General features: G+C 46.3%; 1 protein-coding gene across 1 annotated transcript; it reads right to left on the bottom strand.

Moving 5' to 3' along the window:
* On the bottom strand, positions 1-26810 carry LOC140133827 (uncharacterized). Its single transcript, XM_072154445.1, has 13 exons — positions 26540-26810; positions 23104-24099; positions 22246-22344; positions 21463-21588; positions 18586-18722; positions 18444-18502; positions 12431-12585; positions 12090-12218; positions 11700-11742; positions 5907-5944; positions 2724-2808; positions 1043-1214; positions 1-726 (listed from the first exon to the last, which is right to left on the bottom strand). Exons 1-13 carry the CDS (start codon positions 26637-26639, stop codon positions 625-627), a joined length of 2241 nt encoding a protein of 746 aa, XP_072010546.1. The 5' UTR covers positions 26640-26810; the 3' UTR covers positions 1-624.

Raw genomic sequence — 26810 nt, 5'->3', positions numbered from 1 at the left:
TTCAGTTTAATTATAAAAGGATGGAAGGGGGGGGGGGGGTGCAGGTACAGAAGATCCAAAATGTAAATTGAAGCAGTTTGTCACATTTGCTTGTTCCCCTGAATCTGTAGATCAAGTTCTCCCAGTACCAGTGAGTTCACAAAAATATAAAAATATTAGCAAATATTTAAAGGGCCGTTCCAGTATTTTGTCTATAAAAGGTCATGAGAAGTTCAGAATATTTCTGCTTGCAATTGGTAAACCTGTCCAATACATCTCACAGCTGAGGCTTTGTTTCAGTTGTGTCCTCTGTAAACCACAGTTCACATAATTCATTTGACTTGCACGGATACATTGTAACAAACAGGACTGCAGATAGATATTGTAGTCCAACAGCAACAAAGCCCCAGCTGTGAGAACCATTACCATTAAACATAGAGATGCAGGTTTTCGCTCACTGACAGCAAGCAGGGATCTTTGAAAAGGTGAAACACAGAAATGCAAAGTCTTCTAGAAAATGTCAGAAATTTGACCCCTTTAGGCCATTGTAGTCCATGTTCTCTCCTAGCATCGCATGTATCACGCCAGGATCATGGCATATCGGACCCTGCAGTCCGTTCAGATTTTGGGGTACGACTCCTCTAGTTAATCGCTGATGAATGACAAGTTGTGACGTCCGTGGTAAGAATTTGGTGCGGAAAACCGGGCTGGAGCTCCAAAGGTTTTCATGGGAATGACGGGTTCATCCTGCACAATGATTTGATAAATAAAGGGTTAATTCTACTAGATTCTGCTCTTGACATGCTCCGCCTCCTCAGGTCCTCCCCTTGTCATGATCCGCCCCTCAGGCCCTCCCCTTGTTATGCTCCGCCTCCACAGGTCCTCCCCTTGTCATGCTCCGCCCCTCAGGCCCTCCCTTTGTCATGCTCCGCCTCCACAGGTCCTCCCCTTGACATGCTCCGCCTCCACAGGTCCTCCCCTTGACATGTTCCGCCCCCTCCGGTCCTGTTCTAAGTATAATGCAAGTGCTGGTGTTTCTATGGTTGTGGTGTCACAATCTTACCAGAGTGACCGCCTCCTGGTGGACGTCCGTCAGGACCTTTCCTGGTGGTTCGTTCCATTCCCACTCTCTTCTCCATGAAAACTGGGCCCTTGGTAGTCGGAGGGATGCTTGGTCAGTGGGGACCCCCAGTACAATGCTGTCCAGGAATGGAGGCTTCTGAGGCGCCTTCCTCCTGGTGGACAAATAAAGAGGAAGATCCAAGGCTCAGAATCCACCAGCACAGGACATGCCCCATTATACCCTACGCAGTGCATTGTGGGGGATTCCATAATACTACAGAACCATTATAAGTTGTAATAAATCCTTCAGTATCGCGGAGTAATTGTGAGGGTCCATATTAGGGTCCATAGGTCTGGGAGGTCATTGGGAGGTCACAAATTGCTCAAAAAAACTATTTTTAACTGTAATATTTTTCATATAGAATTTGGAGTTTGAACAATGTATCTTTTGTCTGGTTGAGGTTGTCGCAGTTCCCATTGTGGTCCCTTATTGTATGGAAAGTGAATACAGTGGGTCCTGCCATCCATGGGGATAAACATATTGTTAGAGGAGGTAGAAACTGTCGGGGTGACACAGATGGCACTCGCTATAGGTGCTGACCACTCAAAGACCCCTAGTAAAGACCCCTGGTAACCCCTAGTAAAGACCCCTAGTAAAGCCCCCTGGTAACCCCTAGTAAAGACCCCTAGTAAAGACCCCTGGTAACCCCTAGTAAGGACCCCTGGTAACCCCTAGTAAAGACCCCTGGTAACCCCTAGTAAGGACCCCTGGTAACCCCTAGTAAAGACCCCTGGTAACCCCTAGTAAAGACCCCTGGTAACCCCTAGTAAAGACCCCTGGTAACCCCTAGTAAAGACCCCTGGTAACCCCTAGTAAAGACCCCTGGTAACTCCTAGTAAAGACCCCTGGTAACCCCTAGTAAAACCCCCTGGTAACCCCTAGTAAAGCCCCCTGGTAACCCCTAGTAAAGACCCCTGGTAACCCCTAGTAAAGCCCCCTGATAAACTCTTCCCACAGAACCTGTATGTCATACATCATTGGGCCAGGTGGGGTTGTTGCTGTGTCCATTGCGGTTCCTTATTGTGAAAAATTATTTTGAGGCCGAATGTCGAATAGAGAGGGTCCTACTGCCCATATGGGTGGTTATAAAGGGGGTGTCGTTGTTCCCCCAATTTAACCCCTCCAGGTCTTATTGGCCAGAGGGGTGTTCTGGACACCTACTATGATTGGGGGTCAGTGGGTCGTGGGAATAGTTAGAAGGTGCAAACATGTGACAGCCAGAAATTCAAGGAAGGTTCATTCACCTCAACCTGACACCTTCCCTGCGGGTCATTCACACCTTCCCAAAATGTCATCGTGGTGCGAGCTTGGGTGGCATTATGCAAGAAATCGGGGCCACTGCCAATCACTATCAGCATAAACAGGGTGAACGGAAAGATAAATTTACTGTGCAAAGTGCGGAGATAAAAGTTAGAACAAGGAAGGTATTCAGCCCCGGGCTGGGGGTAGGTGCGAAGAGCAACAAATAACTGACCCCTAAAGTAGCAGCTTGTAAAGAGCCACCATAAGGCGTCATCACAGGACGTGGACATGAGAAACTTGTTACCCAGGTCCCACCTGCGAGGAGCGCCATTATAGTAGCTTCATGTCTCACGCCAGGTAAGTGGGAGGAAGGACCTACCTGAAGTAGAAGACGAGCAGAGTAATCAGGGACGCCACGAGGACACAACCCACGCAGGACTCCACAATCACCACCACTAGGTATGCTGGGAAAGAAGAAGAGTCATCACCAACACCCAACCGATGTACCCCATAACACCAACTGCTGGGACCACCCAGTGCAAGACATCACACACCACCCACGTGTACCCCCACATCCTGACTGCTGGGACCACCCAGTGCAAGACATCACACACCACCCACGTGTACCCCCACAACACCAACTGCTGGGACCACCCAGTGCAAGACATCACACACCACCCACATGTACCCCCACAACACCAACTGCTGGGACCACCCAGTGCAAGACATCACACACCAGCCACGTGTACCCCCACATCCTGACTGCTGGGACCACCCAGTGCAAGACATCACACACCACCCACATGTACCCCCACAACACCAACTGCTGGGACCACCCAGTGCAAGACATTATACACCACCCACGTGTACCCCACAACACCAACTGCTGGGACCACCAAGTGCAAGACATCACACACCACCCACGTGTACCCCCACAACACCAACTGCTGGGACCACCCAGTGCAAGACATTATACACCACCCACGTGTACCCCCACAACACCAACTGCTGGGACCACCAAGTGCAAGACATCACACACCACCCACGTGTACCCCCACAACACCAACTGCTGGGACCACCCAGTGCAAGACATCACACACCACCCACGTGTACCCCACAACACCAACTGCTGGGACCACACAGTGCAAGACATCACACACCACCCACGTGTACCCCCACAACACCAACTGCTGGGACCACCCAGTGCAAGACATCACACACCAGCCACTTGTACCCCCACAACACCAACTGCTGGGACCACCCAGTGCAAGACATCACACACCAGCCACGTGTACCCCCACATCCCGACTGCTGGGACCACCCAGTGCAAGACATTATACACCAGCCACGTGTACCCCCACAACACCAACTGCTGGGACCACCCAGTGCAAGACATCACACACCACCCACGTGTACCCCACAACACCAACTGCTGGGACCACCCAGTGCAAATCATCACACACCACCCACGTGTACCCCCACATCCTGACTGCTGGGACCACCCAGTGCAAGACATCACACACCACCCACGTGTACCCCACAACACCAACTGCTGGGACCACCCAGTGCAAATCATCACACACCACCCACGTGTACCCCCACATCCTGACTGCTGGGACCACCCAGTGCAAGACATCACACACCAGCCACGTGTACCCCCACATCCTGACTGCTGGGACCACCCAGTGCAAGACATCACACACCACCCACGTGTACCCCCACAACACCAACTGATGGGACCACCCAGTGCAAGACATTATACACCAGCCCAATGTACCCCCACAACACCAACTGCTGGGACCACCAAGTGCAAGACATTATACACCAGCCCAATGTACCCCACATCCTGACTGCTGGGACCACCCAGTGCAAGACATCACACACCAGCCCAATGTACCCCCACATCCTGACTGCTGGGACCACCCAGTGCAAGACATTATACACCAGCCTAATGTACCCCACATCCTGACTGCTGGGACCACCCAGTGCAAGACATTATACACCAGCCTAATGTACCCCACATCCTGACTGCTGGGACCACCCAGTGCAAGACATTATACACCAGCCTAATGTACCCCCACATCCCCCGACCATTGAGACTACTCAGTGCAAAACATCACACACCAGCCACATGTACCCCACATCCCGACTGCTGGGACCACCAAGTGCAAGATATCACACACCAGCCACGTGTACCCCCACATCCTGACTGCTGGGACCACCCAGTGCAAGACATCACACACCAGCCCAATGTACCCCCACATCCTGACTGCTGGGACCACCCAGTGCAAGACATCACACACCAGCCCAATGTACCCCCACATCCTGACTGCTGGGACCACCCAGTGCAAGACATCACACACAGGCCCAATGTACCCCCACATCCTGACTGCTGGGACCACCCAGTGCAAGACATCACACACAGGCCCAATGTACCCCCACATCCTGACTGCTGGGACCACCCAGTGCAAGACATTATACACCAGCCTAATGTACCCCACATCCTGACTGCTGGGACCACCCAGTACAAGACATTATACACCAGCCCAATGTACCCCCACATCCCAACGGCTCGGACCACTCACTTCAATTATTTACACAGCTGTTATCCAAGCAATAAGAGCTCTCTCAGCACTTCCCCCTCCCTCTACCTGATGTAGTCTCACACAGTGGGTGGGGGATGTGCTCCTGCACAGTGTAAAAGTCTTTGAAGCTACAGCAAGGAAGGGCTCGGGTAACACCCGCTTTATGCTTATTAGCATAATTGTCTAAGTTGATTTTAGAAGGAAGGAGGACATGGATAACAAATTAGATTAGAAGATTAGCACAGACACGGTGCCTGAATATTTGAGTTAATATCTCTGGTTTATCATGATGGATTTTGATGGGGGATTTCCTTTACAGGAAACCTACCATTAGATTTCATGCATTGTTAACAAAACATACCTTGAGAATGTTGCAGCTACACTGATGCAGAAACAAATCTTGTTTAATCCCTGATCCCAGTGGTTTTTCTCAAAAAACTATTATAAAATTCAGGACCATGGGAAAGCTGGGTGCCCCGGATGCTGTACCGAAGCAAATTACTTCCACATACACAGGAACGTCCTGAACTGTCCAGACAGGACTAATCAACCTGAGCTGGATGACTCATACACAGCAGCTGGGGGATGGTGCAGTGATTGATTACTTCTGCCTGTCCCTTGGTGATGACATCATTCTGGAGCAGGTGCATAATTAGGGCAAGAGGAGAAATGCTGGGGCAGCCACAGGATTAAACAAGATATGTTTCTGCATCAGTGTCGCTACAACAGTCTCAACGTATGTTTGCTTCATAACGAATAAAAGCAAATAGATTTCCATTTTTCATCCCTGCCATATAGATGGTATCAGGGGCGGCCCCTCCTCTAGATCCCCTTCCACCTTCTGATTGGGCGGTGAAGTGATCAGTTGCCTTCCCTGCTGGTCTAGTGTAGTGTAGGTTTTAGTAAATTCATGCAGTAATTTCATATTTTCTTTGCCAAGTTTGCGGCTTCTGTAAAAACCTTTGTTTGTTACTCACATTCCTCACAGTTGAAGCCGCCAAATCCTATTGGACACCTGGAAAACAGGAAAACATTTCCTCACATTATAAGAAGATCCCAGGTTTTATTATCATCGTTATCCCCCGGTCATAATGTGAATGCGCCCGATGTCCACTAGGTGTCGCTGCTGCGGCGAGATCCGCCGGAGTTGACCTGGTTCTTCTCGGTGCTTGATTTTCCGACACACTTCGTTTTCTAAATTCCGCGTTTTTTCCGAATCAGTCGGGTTTTCCGTCGGCCACGCCCCCGCGATTTCTGTCGCCCGAAATCCGATTGCGTGCGGCAAAATCCCTGCAGAATTCCTGCGCAATACGGAAAAAGTCGTGAATCCCTGCTGTGACCAGCGCCTGAGCTCTCTGCTGTCCCTGCTGTGACCTGTTTCTGAGCTCTCTGCTGTCCCTGCTGAGCTCTCTGCTGTCCCTGCTGAGCTCTCTGCTGTCCCTGCTGAGCTCTCTGCTGTCCCTGCTGAGCTCTCTGCTGTCCCTGCTGAGCTCTCTGCTGTCCCTGCTGAGCTCTCTGCTGTCCCTGCTGTGACCAGCACCTGAGCTCTCTGCTGTCCTGCTGTGACCAGCGCCTGAGCTCTCTGCTGTCCCTGCTGTGACCAGCGCCTGAGCTTTCTGCTGTCCCTGCTGTGACCAGCGCCTGAGCTCTCTGCTGTCCCTGCTGTGACCAGCGCCTGAGCTCTCTGCTGTCCCTGCAGTGACCAGCGCCTGAGCTCTCTGCTGTCCCTGCTGTGACCAGCGCCTGAACTCTCTGCTGTCCCAGCTGTGACCAACACCTGAGCTCTCTGCTGTCCCTTCTGTGACCAGCGCCTGAGCTCTCTGCTGTCCCTGCTGTGACCAGCGCCTGAGCTCTCTGCTGTCCCTGCTGTGACCAGCGCCTGAGCTCTCTGCTGTCCCTGCTGTGACCAGCACCTGAGCTCTCTGCTGTCCCTGCTGTGACCAGCGCCTGAACTCTCTGCTGTCCCTGCTGCGACCAGCGCCTGAGCTCTCTGCTGTCCCTGCTGTGACCAGCGCCTGAGCTCTCTGCTGTCCCTGCTGTGACCAGCGCCTGAGCTCTCTGTTGTCCCGGCTGTGACCAGCGCCTGAGCTCTCTGCTCTCCCGGCTGTGACCAGCGCCTGAGCTCTCTGCTCTCCCGGCTGTGACCAGCGCCTGAGCTCTCTGCTGTCCCTGCTGTGACCAGCGCCTGAGCTCTCTGCTGTCCCTGCTGTGACCAGCACCTGAGCTCTCTGCTGTCCCTGCTGTGACCAGCGCCTGAGCTCTCTGCTCTCCCGGCTGTGACCAGCGCCTGAGCTCTCTGCTGTCCCTGCTGTGACCAGCACCTGAGCTCTATTCCGTCCCTGCTATGACCAGCGCCTGAGCTCTCTGCTGTCTCTGCTGTGACCAGCGCCTGAGCTCTCTGCTGTCCCTGCTGTGACCAGCGCCTGAGCTCTGCTGTCCCTGCTGTGACCAGCGCCTGAGCTCTCTGCTGTCCCTGCTGTGACCAGCGCCTGAGCTCTCTGCTGTCCCTGCTGTGACCAGCGCCTGAGCTCTCTGCTGTCCCTGCTGTGACCAGAGCCTGAGCTCTCTGCTGCCCCTGCTGTGACCAGCGCCTGAGCGCTCTCCTCTCCCTGCTGTGACCAGCGCCTGAGCTCTATTCCGTCCCTGCTGTAACCAGCACCTGAGCTCTGCTATTCCACAGATTGACAGTTCTAACAGTAAAAAAGCCCTGTCGCCTCTGGTGATTAAACCTTAGATCCTGTACCCGATATCCTGCATGTGTCGCTTCCCCGCTCAGGTCCCTGGAGTTCTCCTTCTTCTTCCTGGTGCCTGTAAGTGCATTGTCCGTGTATAATGTGCTGTGCGGGGAGTCACTAAGATCCTGCGCCCGATATCCTGCATGTGTCGCTTCCCCGCTCAGGTCCCCGGAGTTCACCTTCTTCTTCCTGGTGCATGTAAGTGCATTGTCCGTGTATAATGCGCTGTGCGGGGAGTCACTAAGATCGTGGCCACATATCCTGCATGTGTCGCTTCCCCGCTCAGGTCCCTGGAGTTCACCTTCTTCTTCCTGGTGCATGTAAGTGCATTGTCCGTGTATAATGTGCTGTGCGGGGAGTCACTAAGATCCTGCGCCCGATATCCTGCATGTGTCGCTTCCCCGCTCAGGTCCCCGGAGTTCACCTTCTTCTTCCTGGTGCATGTAAGTGCATTGTCCGTGTATAATGTGCTGTGCGGGGAGTCACTAAGATCCTGCGCCCGATATCCTGCATGTGTCACTTCCCCGCTCAGGTCCCTGGAGTTCTCCTTCTTCTTCCTGGTGCCTGTAAGTGCATTGTCCGTGTATAATGCGCTGTGCGGGGAGTCACTAAGATCCTGCGCCCGATATCTTGCATGTGTCGCTTCTCCGCTCAGGTCCTTGGAGTTCACCTTCTTCCTGGTGCATGTAAGTGCATTGTACGTGTATAATGTGATGTGCGGGGAGTCACTAAGATCCTGCACCCGATATCCTGCATGTGTCGCTTCCCCGCTCAGGTCCCTGGAGTTCACCTTCTTCTTCCTGGTGCATGTAAGTGCATTGTCCATGTATAATGCGCTGTGCGGGGAGTCACTAAGATCCTGTACCCGATATCCTGCATGTGTCACTTCCCCGCTCAGGTCCCTGGAGTTCACCTTCTTCTCCCTGGTGCATGTAAGTGCATTGTCCGCGTATAATGCGCTGTGCGGGGAGTCACTAAGATCATGCACCCGATATCCTGCATGTGTCACTTCCCCGCTCAGGTCCCTGGAGTTCACCTTCTTCCTGGTGCATGCAAGTGCATTGTACGTGTATAATGTGATGTGCGGGGAGTCACTAAGATCGTGTCCCCGATATCCTGCATGTGTCGCTTCTCTGCTCAGGTCCCAGGAGTTCACCTTCTTCTTCCTGGTGCATGAAAGTGCATTGTCTATGTATAATGCGCTGTGCGGGAAGTCACTAAGATCCTGTACCCGATATCCTGCATGTGTCGCTTCTCCGCTCAGGTCCCTGGAGTTCACCTTCTTCCTGGTGCATGTAAGTGCATTGTACTTGTATAATGCGCTGTGCGGGGAGTCACTAAGATTGTGCCCCGATATCCGGCATGTGTCACTTTAGGTCCCCGGAGTTCACCTTCTTCTTCCTGGTGCATGTAAGTGCATTGTCTGTGTATAATGCGCTGTGCGGGGAGTCACTAAGATCCTGCACCCGATATCCTGCATGTGTCGCTTCCCCGCTCAGGTCCCAGGAGTTCACCTTCTTCTTCCTGGTGCATGTAAGTGCATTGTCCGTGTATAATGCGCTGTGCAGGGAGTCACTAAGATCCTGCACCCGATATCCTGCATGTGTCGCTTCCCCGCTCAGGTCCCTGGAGTTCACCTTCTTCTTCCTGGTGCAGGTAAGTGCATTGTCCGTGTATAATGCGCTGTGCAGGGAGTCACTAAGATCCTGCACCCGATATCCTGCATGTGTCGCTTCCCCGCTCAGGTCCCTGGAGTTCACCTTCTTCTTCCTGGTGCAGGTAAGTGCATTGTCCGTGTATAATGCGCTGTGCAGGGAGTCACTAAGATCCTGCACCCGATATCCTGCATGTGTCGCTTCCCCGCTCAGGTCCCCGGAGTTCACCTTCTTCTTCCTGGAGCATGTAAGTGCATTGTCCGTGTATAATGCACTGTGCGGGGAGTCACTAAGATCGTGCGCTCGATATCCTGCATGTGTCGCTTCCCCGCTCAGGTCCCCGTAGTTCACCTTCTTCTTCCTGGTGCATGTAAGTGCATTGTCCGTGTATAATGCGCTGTGCGGGGAGTCACTAAGATCCTGCCCCGATATCCTGCATGTGTCGCTTCCCCGCTCAGGTCCCCGGAGTTCACCTTCTTCTTCCTGGTGCATGTAAGTGCATTGTCCGTGTATAATGTGCTGTGCGGGGAGTCACTAAGATCCTGCACCCGATATCCTGCATGTGTCGCTTCCCCGCTCAGGTCCCCGGAGTTCACCTTCTTCTTCCTGGTGCATGTAAGTACATTGTCCGTGTATAATGCGCTGTGCGGGGCGTCACTAAGATCCTGCCCCCGATATCCTGCATGTGTCGCTTCCCCGCTCAGGTCCCCGTAGTTCACCTTCTTCTTCCTGGTGCATGTAAGTGCATTGTCCGTGTATAATGCGCTGTGCGGGGAGTCACTAAGATCGTGCGCCCGATATCCTGCATGTGTCACTTCCCCGCTCAGGTCCCCGGAGTTCACCTTTTTCTTCCTGGTGCATGTAAGTGCATTGTCCGTGTATAATGCGCTGTGCTGGGAGTCACTAAGATCGTGCGCCCGATATCCTGCATGTGTCGCTTCCCCGCTCAGGTCCCTGGAGTTCACCTTCTTCTTCCTAGTGCATGTAAGTGCTTGATCTTGCGACACATATCCTTTTTTAAATTCTGCGGTTTGTCCGAATCCGTCGTGTTTTTCAAAAACCTGTCGCATGCGCCAAAATCCCGGGGCAATTCAGCGCAAAATGGAAATATTCGTGAAACCTGGCAAAAGTGCAGCGTTCGGACCCTTAGTAAATGAGCCCCAATGTGTCACTATAATGTATGGAAGTTTCAACTCCATTCTATTATCTTACATCTTCTACTTCCCCCTAGTGGACAATAACCTAACTGATTGAGGTTGTAATATAATTTCACCATGTTTAACAATGTAACAAGTACAAAACTATAAATACCATCTATGGTAACCCCTTCACCTGCAGAATAGTGAGTTCAGCTCTGGAGTATAACAAAGGATAAGTAAAGTAATGTATGACTCAACCCTATACCCTGTTTCCCCTAAAATAAGACATCCCCCGAAAGTAAGACCTAGTACAATTTTGTTCAGGCTTAGAAATATAAGGCCTCCCCTGAAAATAAGACCTAGCGGCCGTCATTGCAGCAGCTCCCCCCGTGCTATACATTAGTATTAGTAAATCTTTTAGATGCTGCAGAAGGTTGTGACATGGAGAAGAATTCATGGAAGTAAATCACTGGTTGTTGTGCTGTAAACGTGATACCAGCAGCTCCCAGGATAAGAAGGGTCATTTATGGAAAGTGCTTTTACTAAACATTAGAGATTGGGGCCAATGATTCTAATAAAAATTGAGTCACAATAAATACAGCATGAAATTCAGAGTTTGGAGAGTCATAAAGAAGTTAGAGAAGTTGATTTTTTGTTCAACGATAAATGTAAATTCTTGTTCATGGAAAAATTAGAATCCCCTGAAAATAAGACCTAGCGCCTCTTTAGAAGCAAAAATTAATATAAGACATTGGGGGTCATTTACTAAAGGCCCGATTCGCGTTTTCCCGACTTGTTACGCGAATATTTCCGATTTGCGCCGATTGTACCTGAATTGCCCCGGGATTGTGGCGCACGCGATCGGATTGTGGCGCATCGGCGCCGGCATGCGCGCGACGGAAATCGGGGGGGCGTGGCCGAACGGAAACCCGACGTATTCGGAAAAACCGCCGCATTTAAAAACCGAAAAAGTGTCGCTTGGGGAGCGCTTACCTTCACTTGGTCCGAGGTGGTGAATTCCGGCGCGATGAGATGACTTTCAGCGCAGCAGCGCCACCTGGTGGACGGCGGAAGAACTACATTCATAAATCCCGGCCGGACCGGAATGCAGAGCAGAGAACGCGCCGCTGGATCGCGACTGGACCGGGTAAGTAAATGTGCCCCATTGTCTTATTTTCGGGGAAACAGGGTATTTACAGCCGTCACCCCATATGATAATGATATTACAGCGGACAACCTACCTCTCGCACCCGTGCTCTGTCCACTTGTATCCGCTGTTACATGCTGTAAGAAAAGTTACCATGATGAGATACATATGACATCACACAAGTGCAAACATATGAACCGTTATCATTAGATTGTAATTGAAGTTTTGCTTTGCTATAAAGTAAATATTTGGGTGACCTGTTTCCTAGATTTCTGCTTTCTGTCAGTGAATAGGAACATTATTGTATGTATCACATTTTGCACAGACCTGAGATGGGACGATGGTGTCCAACCTGGAAAATTCTCAGCAAATGAACACATCAGCAGCGCAGACCTGTGTCTGTTACAATGTATCAGCGCAAGTAAATGTTACAGGCTAGATTCCACCTGAATGTGTGATGATGAGCGGATGCTTGCTGTCTCACCTCTGCACGCACGGTCCATGGGGCTGTACTTATAATACCCCCTGCGGCACTCACAGGTCACAAGACCCCCGTGGCTGTGGCACTCGCTGGAGGAGGAGTCACAGATGTCAAAGTCGCACAAACTGAGACCTAAAATGTGCAGAGGAAAGAAGACAGAACCTTAAGGGGTTAAATACATATACACAAAAGGGGGTAAGACCCCATCATAATATGAAGGAGGACCCCACAATAATAGTGTGGGATCCCACTATGGATCAATAAAAAGCGCTGGAGCCAAATGTATAAGACGTCTCCATCTGACACTGAACATCCCTTTAAGAAGAGGATAAATAACATCTTACGCTGATAGTTGTCATTGGTCACCAGAGAAGCGCAACCAGGATAAGGCGCAGCGCAGAAAAGCGGGGACACAGCCAGCACCCCCCAAACGTCTTCCTCAGCGACTGGAGACAGCGAGGAGAAGGAATGCACAATCGTCACATGGCCGTCCTCCAACCTACAGGGAACAGAACTAATGCAACATAACCTGTGAGATACTCCCCCTAGTGGTGGTGTATAATCTGTATGTAGTGAGCTCCCCCTAGTGGTGGTGTATAATCTGTATGTAGTGATCTCCTCCTAGTGGTGGTGTATAATCTGTATGTAGTGATCTCCCCCTAGTGGTGGTGTATAATCTGTATGTAGTGATCTCCCCCCAGTGGTGGTGTATAATCTGTATGTAGTGATCTCCTCCTAGTGGTGGTGTATAATGTGTATGTAGTGATCTCCTCCTAGTGGTGGCGTATAATCTGTATGTAGTGATCTCCCCCTAGTGGTGGTGTATAATGTGTATGTAGTGATCTCCTCCTAGTGGTGGCGTATAATCTGTATGTAGTGATCTCCTACTAGTGGTGGTGTATAATGTGTATGTAGTGATCTCCTCCTAGTGGTGGTGTATAATCTGTATGTAGTGATCTCCTCCTAGTGGTGGTGTATAATCTGTATGTAGTGATCTCCCCCTAGTGGTGGTGTATAATGTGTATGTAGTGATCTCCCCCTAGTGGAGGTGTATAATGTGTATGTAATGATCTCCCCCTAGTGGTGGTGTATAATCTGTATGTAGTGAGCTCCCCCTAGTGGTGGTGTATAATGTGTATGTAGTGAGCTCCCCCTAGTGGTGATGTATAATCTGTATGTAGTGATCTCTCCCTAGTGGTGGTGTATAATCTGTATGTAGTGATCTCCTCCTAGTGGTGGTGTATAATCTATATGTAGTGAGCTCCCCCTAGTGGTGGTGTATAATCTGTATGTAGTGATCTCCTCCTAGTGGTGGTGTATAATCTGTATGTAGTGATCTCCCCCTAGTGGTGGTGTATAATGTGTATGTAGTGATCTCCTCCTAGTGGTGGTGTATAATCTGTATGTAGTGATCTCCCCCTAGTGGTGGTGTATAATCAGTATGTAGTGATCTCCCCCTAGTGGTGGTGTATAATCTGTATGTAGTGATCTCCTCCTAGTGGTGATGTATAATCTGTATGTAGTGATCTCCTCCTAGTGGTTATGTATAATCTGTATGTAGTGATCTCCTCCTAGTGGTGGTGTATAATGTGTATGTAGTGATCTCCCCCTAGTGGTGGTGTATAATGTGTATGTAGTGATCTCCTCCTAGTGGTGGTGTATAATGTGTATGTAGTGATCTCCTCCTAGTGGTGGTGTATAATCTGTATGTAGTGATCTCCCCCTAGTGGTGGTGTATAATGTGTATGTAGTGATCTCCTCCTAGTGGTGGTGTATAATCTGTATGTAGTGATCTCCCCCTAGTGGTGGTGTATAATCAGTATGTAGTGATCTCCCCCTAGTGGTGGTGTATAATCTGTATGTAGTGAGCTCCTCCTAGTGGTGGTGTATAATCTGTATGTAGTTATCTCCCCCTAGTGGTGATGTATAATCTGTATGTAGTGATCTCCTCCTAGTGGTGGTGTATAATCTGTATGTAGTTATCTCCCCCTAGTGGTGGTGTATAATCTGTATGTAGTGATCTCCCCCTAGTGGTGGTGTATAATCTGTATGTAGTGATCTCCTCCTAGTGGTGGTCTATAATGTGTATGTAGTGAGCTGCCCCTAGTGGTGGTGTATAATCTGTATGTAGTTATCTCCCCCTAGTGGTGGTGTATAATGTGTATGTAGTGATCTCCTCCTAGTGCTGGTGTATAATCTGTATGTAGTGATCTCCTCCTAGTGGTGGTGTATAATCTGTATGTAGTGATCTCCCCCTAGTGGTGGTGTATAATCTGTATGTAGTGATCTCCCCCTAGTGGTGGTGTATAATCTGTATGTAGTGATCTCCCCCTAGTGGTGGTGTATAATGTGTATGTAGTGATCTCCCCCTAGTGGTGGTGTATAATGTGTATGTAGTGATCTCCTCCTAGTGGTGGTGTATAATGTGTATGTAGTGATCTCCCCCTAGTGGTGGTGTATAATCTGTATGTAGTAATCTCCCCCTAGTGGTGGTGTATAATCTGTATGTAGTGATCTCCCCCTAGTGGTGATGTATAATCTGTATGTAGTGATCTCCTCCTAGTGGTGGTGTATAATCTGTATGTAGTGATCTCCTCCTAGTGGTGGTGTATAATCTGTATGTAGTGATCTCCCCCTAGTGGTGGTGTATAATCTGTATGTAGTGATCTCCCCCTAGTGGTGATGTATAATCTGTATGTAGTGATCTCCCCCTAGTGGTGATGTATAATCTGTATGTAGTGATCTCCCCCTAGTGGTGGTGTATAATGTGTATGTAGTGATCTCCCCCTAGTGGTGGTGTATAATGTGTATGTAGTGATCTCCCCCTAGTGGTGGTGTATAATCTGTATGTAGTGATCTCCCCCTAGTGGTGGTGTATAATCTGTATGTAGTGATCTCCTCCTAGTGGTGGTGTATAATCTGTATGTAGTGATCTCCTCCTAGTGGTGGTGTATAATCTGTAAGTAGTGATCTCCCCCTAGTGGTGGTGTATAATCTGTATGTAGTGATCTCCCCCTAGTGGTGGTGTATAATCTGTATGTAGTGATCTACTCCTAGTGGTGGTGTATAATCTGTATGTAGTGATCTCCCCCTAGTGGTGGTGTATAATCTGTATGTAGTGATCTCCTCCTAGTGGTGGTGTATAATCTGTATGTAGTGATCTCCCCCTAGTGGTGGTGTATAATCTGTATGTAGTGATCTCCTCCTAGTGGTGGTGTATAATCTGTATGTAGTGATCTCCCCCTAGTGGTGGTGTATAACATGTATGTAGTGATCTCCTCCTAGTGGTGGTGTATAATCTGTATGTAGTGACCCCCCCCTAGTGGTGGTGTATAATCTGTATGTAGTGATCTCCCCCTAGTGGTGGTGTATAATCTGTATGTAGTGATCTCCCCCTAGTGGTGGTGTATAATCTGTATGTAGTGATCTCCCCCTAGTGGTGGTGTATAATCTGTATGTAGTGATCTCCCCCTAGTGGTGGTGTATAACATGTATGTAGTGATCTCCTCCTAGTGGTGGTGTATAATCTGTATGTAGTGATCTCCCCCTAGTGGTGGTGTATAATCTGTATGTAGTGATCTCCCCCTAGTGGTGGTGTATAATCTGTATGTAGTGATCTCCTCCTAGTGGTGGTGTATAATCTGTATGTAGTGATCTCCCCCTAGTGGTGGTGTATAACATGTATGTAGTGATCTCCTCCTAGTGGTGGTGTATAATCTGTATGTAGTGACCCCCCCCCTAGTGGTGGTGTATAATCTGTATGTAGTGATCTCCCCCTAGTGGTGGTGTATAATCTGTATGTAGTGATCTCCCCCTAGTGGTGGTGTATAACATGTATGTAGTGATCTCCTCCTAGTGGTGGTGTATAATCTGTATGTAGTGACCCCCCCCCCTAGTGGTGGTGTATAATCTGTATGTAGTGATCTCCCCCTAGTGGTGGTGTATAATCTGTATGTAGTGATCTCCCCCTAGTGGTGGTGTATAATCTGTATGTAGTGACCCCCCCCCTAGTGGTGGTGTATAATCTGTATGTAGTGAGCTCCCCCTAGTGGTGGTGTATAATCTGTATGTAGTGAGCTCCCCCTAGTGGTGGTGTATAATGTGTATGTAGTTATCTCCCCCTAGTGGTGGTGTATAATCTGTATGTAGTGAGCTCCCCCTAGTGGTGGTGTATAATCTGTATGTAGTGAGCTCCCCCTAGTGGTGGTGTATATTGTGTATGTAGTGATCTCCCCCTAGTGGTAATGTATAATCTGTATGTAGTGATCTCCCCCTAGTGGTGGTGTATAATCTGTATGTAGTGATCTCCTCCTAGTGGTGGTGTATAATCTGTATGTAGTGATCTCCTCCTAGAGGTGGTGTGTAATGTGTATGTAGTGATCTCCCCCTAGTGGTGGTGTATAATGTGTATGTAGTGATCTCCCCCTAGTGGTGGTTTATAATCTGTATGTAGTGATCTCCTAGTGGTGGTGTATAATCTGTATGTAGTGATCTCCTCCTAGTGGTGGTGTGTAATGTGTATGTAGTGATCTCCTCCTAGTGGTGGTGTATAATGTGTATGTAGTGATCTCCTCCTAGTGGTGGTGTATAATGTGTATGTAGTGATCTCCTCCTAGTGGTGGTGTATAATGTGTATATAGTGATCTCCCCCTAGTGGTGGTGTATAATGTGTATGTAGTGATCTCCCCCTATTGGTGGTGTATAATGTGTATGTAGTGATCTCCTCCTAGTGGTGGTGTATAATGTGTATGTAGTGATCTCCTCCTAGTGGTGGTGTATAATCTGTATGTAGTGATCTCCCCCTAGTGGTGGTGTAGAATGTGTATGTAGTGATCTCCTCCTAGTGGTGGTGTATAATCTGTATGTAGTGATCTCCTCCTAGTGGTGGTGTATAATCTGTATGTAGTGATCTCCCCCTAGTGGTGGTGTATAATGTGTATGTAGTGATCTCCTCCTAGTGGTGGTGTATAATCTGTATGTAGTGATCTCCTCCTAGTGGTGGTGTATAATCTGTATGTAGTGATCTCCCCCTAGTGGTGGTGTATAATCTGTATGTAGTGATCTCCCCCTAGTGGTGGTGTATAATCTGTATGTAGTGATCTCCTCCTAGTGGTGGTGTATAATGTGCATGTAGTGATCTCCTCCTAGTGGTGGTGTATAATGTGTATGTAGTGATCTCCCCCTAGTGGTGGTGTATAATGTGTATGTAGTGATCTCCCCCTAGTGGTGGTGTATAATGTGTATGTAGTGATCTCCCCCTAGTGGTGGTGTATAATCTGTATGTAGTGATCTCCCCCTAGTGGTGGTGTATAATCTGTATGTAGTGATCTCCTCCTAGTGGTGGTGTATAATGTGCATGTAGTGATCTCCCCCTAGTGGTGGTGTATAATCTGTATGTAGTGATCTCTTCCTAGTGGTGGTGTATAATCTGTATGTAGTGATCTCCCCCTAGTGGTGGTGTATAATGTGTATGTAGTGATCTCCCCCTATTGGTGGTGTATAATGTGTATGTAGTGATCTCCTCCTAGTGTTGGTGTATAATGTGTATGTAGTGATCTCCTCCTAGTGTTGGTGTATAATCTGTATGTAGTGATCTCCTCCTAGTGGTGGTGTATAATCTGTATGTAGTGATCTCCCCCTAGTGGTGGTGTATAATGTGTATGTAGTGATCTCCCCCTAGTGGTGGTGTATAATGTGTATGTAGTGATCTCCCCCTAGTGGTGGTGTATAATGTGTATGTAGTGATCTCCCCCTAGTGGTGGTGTATAATCTGTATGTAGTGATCTCCCCCTAGTGGTGGTGTATAATCTGTATGTAGTGATCTCCTCCTAGTGGTGGTGTATAATGTGCATGTAGTGATCTCCTCCTAGTGGTGGTGTATAATGTGTATGTAGTGATCTCTCCCTATTGGTGGTGTATAATGTGTATGTAGTGATCTCCTCCTAGTGGTGGTGTATAATGTGTATGTAGTGATCCCCTCCTAGTGGTGGTGTATAATGTGTATGTAGTGATCTCCCCCTAGTGGTAATGTATAATCTGTATGTAGTGATCTCCCCCTTGTGGTGGTGTATAATCTGTATGTAGTGATCTCCCCCTAGTGGTGGTGTATAATCTGTATGTAGTGATCTCCCCCTAGTGGTGGTGTATAATCTGTATGTAGTGATCTCCCCCTAGTGGTGGTGTATAATGTGTATGTAGTGATCTCCTCCTAGTGGTGGTGTATAATCTGTATGTAGTGAGCTCCCCCTAGTGGTGGAGTATAATTAAAACTCTTTTTGTGAGCTCCACAAAATGTTATCGGAATTCCGCTTGTCTAGTATTATATAATAGTTTCAATAAGATAACGATATTACTCACTGAACATTGATGACTGCTGTAGACAGATATCCTGGAATATGTCCAAGAACATTCCCAAACTGGAGGGAAAATGATGCAGGTATTAAGAACTGTTGGATATGCCCTATAATGTAATCCCCAGGTCCTAGCACCATCGTATTACCAAATGTCTAACTCTATGGACGCTCCATTGATACTCAGCGTGCTCCATATGTCTGACCTCATCACGTTTTGTTGTGTTCCCTGATATCTCATCCCAGTACAAGAGAGAGACCGGAATCCTGGCCGGGAATGTTCTGGCTTTCAGAAGGAGAAAAGATAAAAGTCAAATTATAGTAAATGAACACATAGGGGGCAGTATTATAGTAGTTATATTCTTGTACATAGGGGCAGTATTATAGTAGTTATATTCCTGTACATAGGGGGCAGTATTATAGTAGTTATATTCTTGTACATAGGGGCAGTATTATAGTAGTTATATTCCTGTACATAGGGGGCAGTATTATAGTAGTTATATTCCTGTACATAGGGGGCAGTATTATAGTAGTTATATTCTTGTACATAGGGGGCAGTATTATAGTAGTTATATTCTTGTACATAGGGGGCAGTATTATAGTAGTTATATTCCTGTACATAGGGGGCAGTATTATAGTAGTTATATTCCTGTACATAGGGGGCAGTATTATAGTAGTTATATTCCTGTACATAGGGGGCAGTATTATAGTAGTTATATTCTTGTACATAGGGGGCAGTATTATAGTAGTTATATTCTTGTACATAGGGGGCAGTATTATAGTAGTTATATTCTTCTACATAGGGGGCAGTATTATAGTAGTTATATTCCTGTACATAGGAGGCAGTATTATAGTAGTTATATTCCTGTACATAGGGCGCAGTATTATAGTAGTTATATTCTTGTACATAGGGGGCAGTATTATAGTAGTTATATTCCTGTACATAGGGGGCAGTATTATAGTAGTTATATTCTTGTACATAGGGGGCAGTATTATAGTAGTTATATTCCTGTACATAGGGGGCGGTATTATAGTAGTTATATTCTTCTACATAGGGGGCAGTATTATAGTAGTTATATTCCTGTACATAGGAGGCAGTATTATAGTAGTTATATTCTTGTACATAGGGGGCAGTATTATAGTAGTTATATTCCTGTACATAGGAGGCAGTATTATAGTAGTTATATTCTTGTACATAGGGGCAGTATTATAGTAGTTATATTCCTTTACATAGGGGGCAGTATTATAGTAGTTATATTCTTGTACATAGGGGCAGTATTATAGTAGTTATATTCCTGTACATAGGGGGCAGTATTATAGTAGTTATATTCCTGTACATAGGGGGCAGTATTATAGTAGTTATATTCTTGTACATAGGGGGCAGTATTATAGTAGTTATATTCTTGTACATAGGGGGCAGTATTATAGTAGTTATATTCCTGTACATAGGGGGCAGTATTATAGTAGTTATATTCCTGTACATAGGGGGCAGTATTATAGTAGTTATATTCCTGTACATAGGGGGCAGTATTATAGTAGTTATATTCTTGTACATAGGGGGCAGTATTATAGTAGTTATATTCTTGTACATAGGGGGCAGTATTATAGTAGTTATATTCTTCTACATAGGGGGCAGTATTATAGTAGTTATATTCCTGTACATAGGAGGCAGTATTATAGTAGTTATATTCCTGTACATAGGGCGCAGTATTATAGTAGTTATATTCTTGTACATAGGGGGCAGTATTATAGTAGTTATATTCCTGTACATAGGGGGCAGTATTATAGTAGTTATATTCTTGTACATAGGGGGCAGTATTATAGTAGTTATATTCCTGTACATAGGGGGCAGTATTATAGTAGTTATATTCTTCTACATAGGGGGCAGTATTATAGTAGTTATATTCCTGTACATAGGAGGCAGTATTATAGTAGTTATATTCTTGTACATAGGGGGCAGTATTATAGTAGTTATATTCCTGTACATAGGGGGCAGTATTATAGTAGTTATATTCTTCTACATAGGGGACAGTATTATAGTAGTTATATTCTTGTACATAGGGGGCAGTATTATAGTAGTTATATTCTTCTACATAGGGGGCAGTATTATAGTAGTTATATTCTTGTACATAGGGGGCAGTATTATAGTAGTTATATTCTTGTACATAGGGGGCAGTATTATAGTAGTTATAGTCTTCTACATAGGGGGCGGTATTATAGTAGTTATATCCCTGTACATAGGGGGCAGTATTATAGTAGTTATAGTCTTGTACATAGGGGGCAGTATTATAGTAGTTATATTCTTGTATATAGAGGGCAGTATTATAGTAGTTATAGTCTTGTACATAGGGGGCAGTATTATAGTAGTTATATTCTTGTACATAGGGGCAGTATTATAGAATTTATATTCCTGTTCATAGGGGGCAGTATTATAGTAGTTATATTCTTGTACATAGGGGGCAGTATTATAGTAGTTATATTCTTGTACATAGGGGTAGTATTATAGTAGTTATATTCCTGTACATAGGGGGTAGTATTATAGTAGTTATATTCTTGTACATAGGAGGCAGTATTATAGTAGTTATATTCTTGTACATAGGGGGCGGTATTATAGTAGTTATATTCCTGTACATAGGGGGCGGTATTATAGTAGTTATATTCCTGTACATAGAGGGCAGTATTATAGTAGTTATAGTCTTGTACATAGGGGGCAGTATTATAGTAGTTATATTCTTGTATATAGAGGGCAGTATTATAGTAGTTATAGTCTTGTACATAGGGGGCAGTATTATAGTAGTTATATTCTTGTACATAGGGGCAGTATTATAGAATTTATATTCCTGTTCATAGGGGGCAGTATTATAGTAGTTATATTCCTGTACATAGGGGGCAGTATTATAGTAGTTATATTCCTGTACATAGGGGGCAGTATTATAGTAGTTATATCCTTGTACAGATGGAAAGTAATATTATCATGTAGATAGAACATAATTTTTTATGCTTTAGTACTGATTTCTGTACTTTACCTGTCACACAGCCCAGGTCAAAATGGAAATATAATCCCAGATGACACTGACACATGTGGAGCCCCCCTTGTTTTATACACGTGGTTAATGGGGGGCAGTCTGTGTTCTGGACACAGTACTGCGCACCTGTAATAAGATGGAGATTAGCTGTCACATTATAAGTATAATATGTATCAGTCATGATTGATACTTTGTATATGAGACTACTACATGTACATCACCCCCTTCACCTGCCATATATCTTGTACATAACACAATATTGTGCCCTTTGTTCAGCAGTTTCTCACTACTGATCTTCAACATTTGGAAATCTACAACACCAGTATAATCTTCATGGTGTAAGGATATAGTGGGGCTTGTAACTGGAGATCCGCCAGATCTTATTGGATTTTTTATTGTTCTGTTCTGAGGCTGCAACTACTTTGAGCTGCTATTTGTGCCAACCTAAAATACAATTCCCATCTACTGTACTATCACTGAATACAACTAAGTCTGGCTACACGTTCTGCTACTTTAATTTCCAGAAACTGTTAGTTGTAAAAATTAAAAATGGTACCGCAATGGGCACATACCACTCCCCACACCACAACACACATAGACACATGTATATGCTGAATTCTATACTCGAAGGCTCCAGTAATTCTCAGCAATGAAAAGTAAACCCAGTGGGGTCCATTGTTAGGCCTATCCCTTTAAAATGGGTTTTTAATAACTAGGTGATCCTTTTAGTAAACACTTTTTGACAAAATCCTGTCACCAATATAAGAAGTAAAGGTGTAATACTTATATAAGGCGCTCCATCTGTCTGTAGAGTTGTGTTTGGGGTCCTGGGTGTCTGCACCTCCTCGGGGGTGTACATCACATCTGATGACATAGTAACATCTGTAATATAACGATGTATGTTTTTTGTAAATTTACATCATAATGGCAATAACCTTGTACACTCAATGGGGGTCATTTACTAAGGGCCCGAATCGCGTTTTTCTGACGGGTGGTCCGAAAATTCTCGATTTGCGCCGATTTTCCCCGGGGTTTTGGCGCACACGATCGGTTTGTGGCACATCGGCGCCGGCGTGCACGTGACGGAAATCAGGGGCTTGGCCGTACGAAAACCTGACGGATTCGGAAAAAAACACCGCATTTTTTAAAAAAAAGTGTCGCTTCACCCGCGCTTACCTGCACCCAGCGTAGGACGGTGAACTTCAGTGCACTCCGACAGAATTCAGTGCAGCAGCGACACCTGGTGGATGTCAGAGGAACTGCCTTAGTGAATCCCGGCCGGACCCAAATCCACCGCAGAAAACTCGCCGTTGGATCGCGAATGGACCGGGTAAGTAAATCTGCCCCAGTGTGTTTAGTAGCAATAAAAATTGTTTCAAATTTTAAAGATAAAATTAAAGGAAATTTTGATGTTTTCTTGTCCAAAAATGTTCATAGTATAAACACTAAACAATAATTTATAGGTTTAAATATATTCAAAGGTAATAAAGTATTATAGAAACTATATAAATGTAGTATTTCTGTGATCGTACAGACCCCCGGAATAAAGGGAGTGTATCTGGACTGCATAGTGAAAGCTGTAAATAATACAGAATAATTATGGTTAGTATTTATCGGCCTCCACCATTGTAGAACATATACCTGGATAGGAGGTTCCGTTCCCCTCCGGAGTAGTGTAGTGGGGTCTGGTGGTCTCCTCGATGATGTAGGCCGGGCCTGGGCCAGTAGATATATTACTGTGGAAAACATCTGGAGAAGGACTTGAGGTTGTGCCTGATTCATCTGCCACATAGGCCAAGGGCGAGAGTGTGGTAACATTACTCAAGTAATCTACTGAAGTGTTGAGGACTCTGGATGTCTCCTCAGTGCTGTACGTCTGGTCTTCTTCAGTAGTAACAATACTAGACAATGGTTCTGCAGTGGTGTTGAAGGTTCTAGATGTCTCATCAGTGGTGTACGTCTGGTCTTCTTCAGTAGTAACAATACTAGACAATGGTTCTGCAGTGGTGTTGAAGGTTCTAGATGTCTCCTCAGTGGTGTACGTCTGTTCTTCTTCAGTAGTAACAATACTAGAGAACGGGTCTGCAGTGGTGTTGAAGGTTTTAGATGTCTCATCAGTGGTGTAGGTTTGGGCTTCTCTAGTAGTAACAATACTAGAGAATGGGTCTGCAGTGGTGTTGGGCATTTCAGATCTCTCCTCAGTGGTGTAGATCAGGTCTTCATCCATAGTAATAATACTAGAGTATTGGTCCGTAGTGGTGTTGAAGGCTCTGGATGTCTCCTCAGTTGTGTAGGTCTGGGCTTCTTCTGAATATGGGTCGGCAGTGGTGTTGAGTATTCCAGATGACTCTTCAGTTGTGTAGATCTCAGACACTCTAGTAATATTACTTGAGTATGGGCCTGGAGTAATATTTGGGGTTCTGGATGCCTCCTCATAGCTTGGACCTTGCCCAGTGGTAACATTATATCCAGATGTCTCCAAAGTAGAGTCTTGTGTTCTGAATGTGTCCTCAAAGATCAAATCTGGCCCCGTAGTGACATTACTTGGATCTATCTGTAGAGTAGTCTTGGGGGTTTCTTTACTGGTGGTATAACTAAGGTAAGGTTCTGCAGTAGTAGTATTACTGAGGTAAGTACCTGTAGGGAAATAGAAAGATTACAAATTGCTCTAAGACATTACAAATACATGTCTTATAATCCACTCACTATTCTGCTGCTGGTGCAGTCACTGTGTACATACATGACATTACTTATCCTGTACTGATCCTGAGTTACATCCTGTATTATACTCCAGAGCTGCACTCACTATTCTGCTGCTGGTGCAGTCACTGTGTACATACATGACATTACTTATCCTGTACTGATCCTGAGTTACATCCTGTATTATACTCCAGAGCTGCACTCACTATTCTGCTGCTGGTGCAGTCACTGTGTACATACATGACATTACTTATCCTGTACTGATCCTGAGTTACATCCTGTATTATACCCCAGAGCTGCACTCACTATTCTGCTGCTGGTGCAGTCACTGTGTACATACATGACATTACTTATCCTGTACTGATCCTGAGTTACATCCTGTATTATACCCCAGAGCTGCACTCACTATTCTGCTGCTGGTGCAGTCACTGTGTACATACATGACATTACTTATCCTGTACTGATCCTGAGTTACATCCTGTATTATACCCCAGAGCTGCACTCACTATTCTGCTGCTGGTGCAGTCACTGTACATACATGACATTACTTATCCTGTACTGATCCTGAGTTACATCCTGTATTATAGTCCAGAGCTGCACTCACTATTCTGCTGCTGGTGCAGTCACTGTGTACATACATGATATTACTTATCCTGTACTGATCCTGAGTTACATCCTGTATTATAGTCCAGAGCTGCACTCACTATTCTGCTGCTGGTGCAGTCACTGTGTACATACATGACATTACTTATCCTGTAGTGATCCTGAGTTACATCCTGTATTATACCCCAGAGCTGCACTCACTATTCTGCTGCTGGTGCAGTCACTGTGTACATACATGACATTACTTATCCTGTACTGATCCTGAGTTACATCCTGCATTATACTCCAGAGCTGCACTCACTATTCTGCTGCTGGTGCAGTCACTGTGTACATACATGACATTACTTATCCTGTACTGATCCTGAGTTACATCCTGTATTATACCCCAGAGCTGCACTCACTATTCTGCTGCTGGTGCAGTCACTGTGTACATACATGACATTACTTATCCTGTACTGATCCTGAGTTACATCCTGTATTATACTCCAGAGCTTCACTCACTATTCTGCTGCTGGTGCAGTCACTGTGTACATACATGACATTACTTATCCTGTACTGATCCTGAGTTACATCTTGTATTATACCCCAGAGCTGCACTCACTATTCTGCTGCTGGTGCAGTCACTGTGTACATACATGACATTACTTATCCTGTACTGATCCTGAGTTACATCCTGTATTATACTCCAGAGCTGCACTCACTATTCTGCTGCTGGTGCAGTCACTGTGTACATACATGACATTACTTATCCTGTACTGATCCTGAGTTACATCTTGTATTATACCCCAGAGCTGCACTCACTATTCTGCTGCTGGTGCAGTCACTGTGTACATACATGACATTACTTATCCTGTACTGATCCTGAGTTACATCCTGTATTATACTCCAGAGCTGCACTCACTATTCTGCTGCTGGTGCAGTCACTGTACATACATGACATTACTTATCCTGTACTGATCCTGAGTTACATCCTGTATTATACCCCAGAGCTGCACTCACTATTCTGCTGCTGGTGCAGTCACTGTGTACATACATGTCATTACTTATCCTGTACTGATCCTGAGTTACATCCTGTATTATACCCCAGAGCTGCACTCACTATTCTGCTGCTGGTGCAGTCACTGTGTACATACATGACATTACTTATCCTGTACTGATCCTGAGTTACATCCTGTATTATACCCCAGAGCTGCACTCACTATTCTGCTGCTGGTGCAGTCACTGTGTACATACATGACATTACTTATCCTGTACTGATCCTGAGTTACATCCTGTATTATACTCCAGAGCTTCACTCACTATTCTGCTGCTGGTGCAGTCACTGTGTACATACATGACATTACTTATCCTGTACTGATCCTGAGTTACATCTTGTATTATACCCCAGAGCTGCACTCACTATTCTGCTGCTGGTGCAGTCACTGTGTACATACATGACATTACTTATCCTGTACTGATCCTGAGTTACATCCTGTATTATACTCCAGAGCTGCACTCACTATTCTGCTGCTGGTGCAGTCACTGTACATACATGACATTACTTATCCTGTACTGATCCTGAGTTACATCCTGTATTATACCCCAGAGCTGCACTCACTATTCTGCTGCTGGTGCAGTCACTGTGTACATACATGACATTACTTATCCTGTACTGATCCTGAGTTACATCTTGTATTATACTCCAGAGCTGCACTCACTATCAGATGTATCATGTGTCATGATGAGATTTGCCAAGTGATATTTTTGGCATCCACAATGGAAGCTCAGGACTCACCATTGGTTGGAGAAGCCTCCTCTCGGCTCGGCCACGTGTGCTGGAGAATGACCAGGAACAGGACATAAAGCCAGCGCCCGGAGGTCATGGTCAGATCCATCCACAACAACACAATCAGAAGACTGAACACCCCATGATCCGGCTCCTCCGCAGTGAATGGCCCCCAGTCATGAGTCCAGGTCTGTCTTGGGCGGCTGCTCACCTGTGGGGTCACCCCCTGCCCCCTGGTTCATAGTCGTCGTCTCCGATGAGTTGTTTGACCAATGAGAAC

The sequence above is a fragment of the Engystomops pustulosus genome, chromosome 5 (assembly GCF_040894005.1).
Source record: "Engystomops pustulosus chromosome 5, aEngPut4.maternal, whole genome shotgun sequence".
Classification (NCBI taxonomy): Eukaryota; Metazoa; Chordata; class Amphibia; order Anura; family Leptodactylidae; genus Engystomops; species Engystomops pustulosus.
This window is presented reverse-complemented; position numbering and strand designations above follow the sequence as displayed.

Coding starts and splice junctions, on each gene's coding strand:
- LOC140133827 (XM_072154445.1), bottom strand. CDS start 26,639: ATGGATCTGACCATGACCTCCGGGCGCTGGCTTTATGTCCTGTTCCTG. Junction 12,586..18,443: donor ACAGCAGTCATCAATGTTCA/GTGAGTAATATC, acceptor TGTTCCCTGTAG/GTTGGAGGACGGCCATGTGA. Junction 2,809..5,906: donor CGGCTTCAACTGTGAGGAAT/GTGAGTAACAAA, acceptor CTTCTTTCCCAG/CATACCTAGTGGTGGTGATT.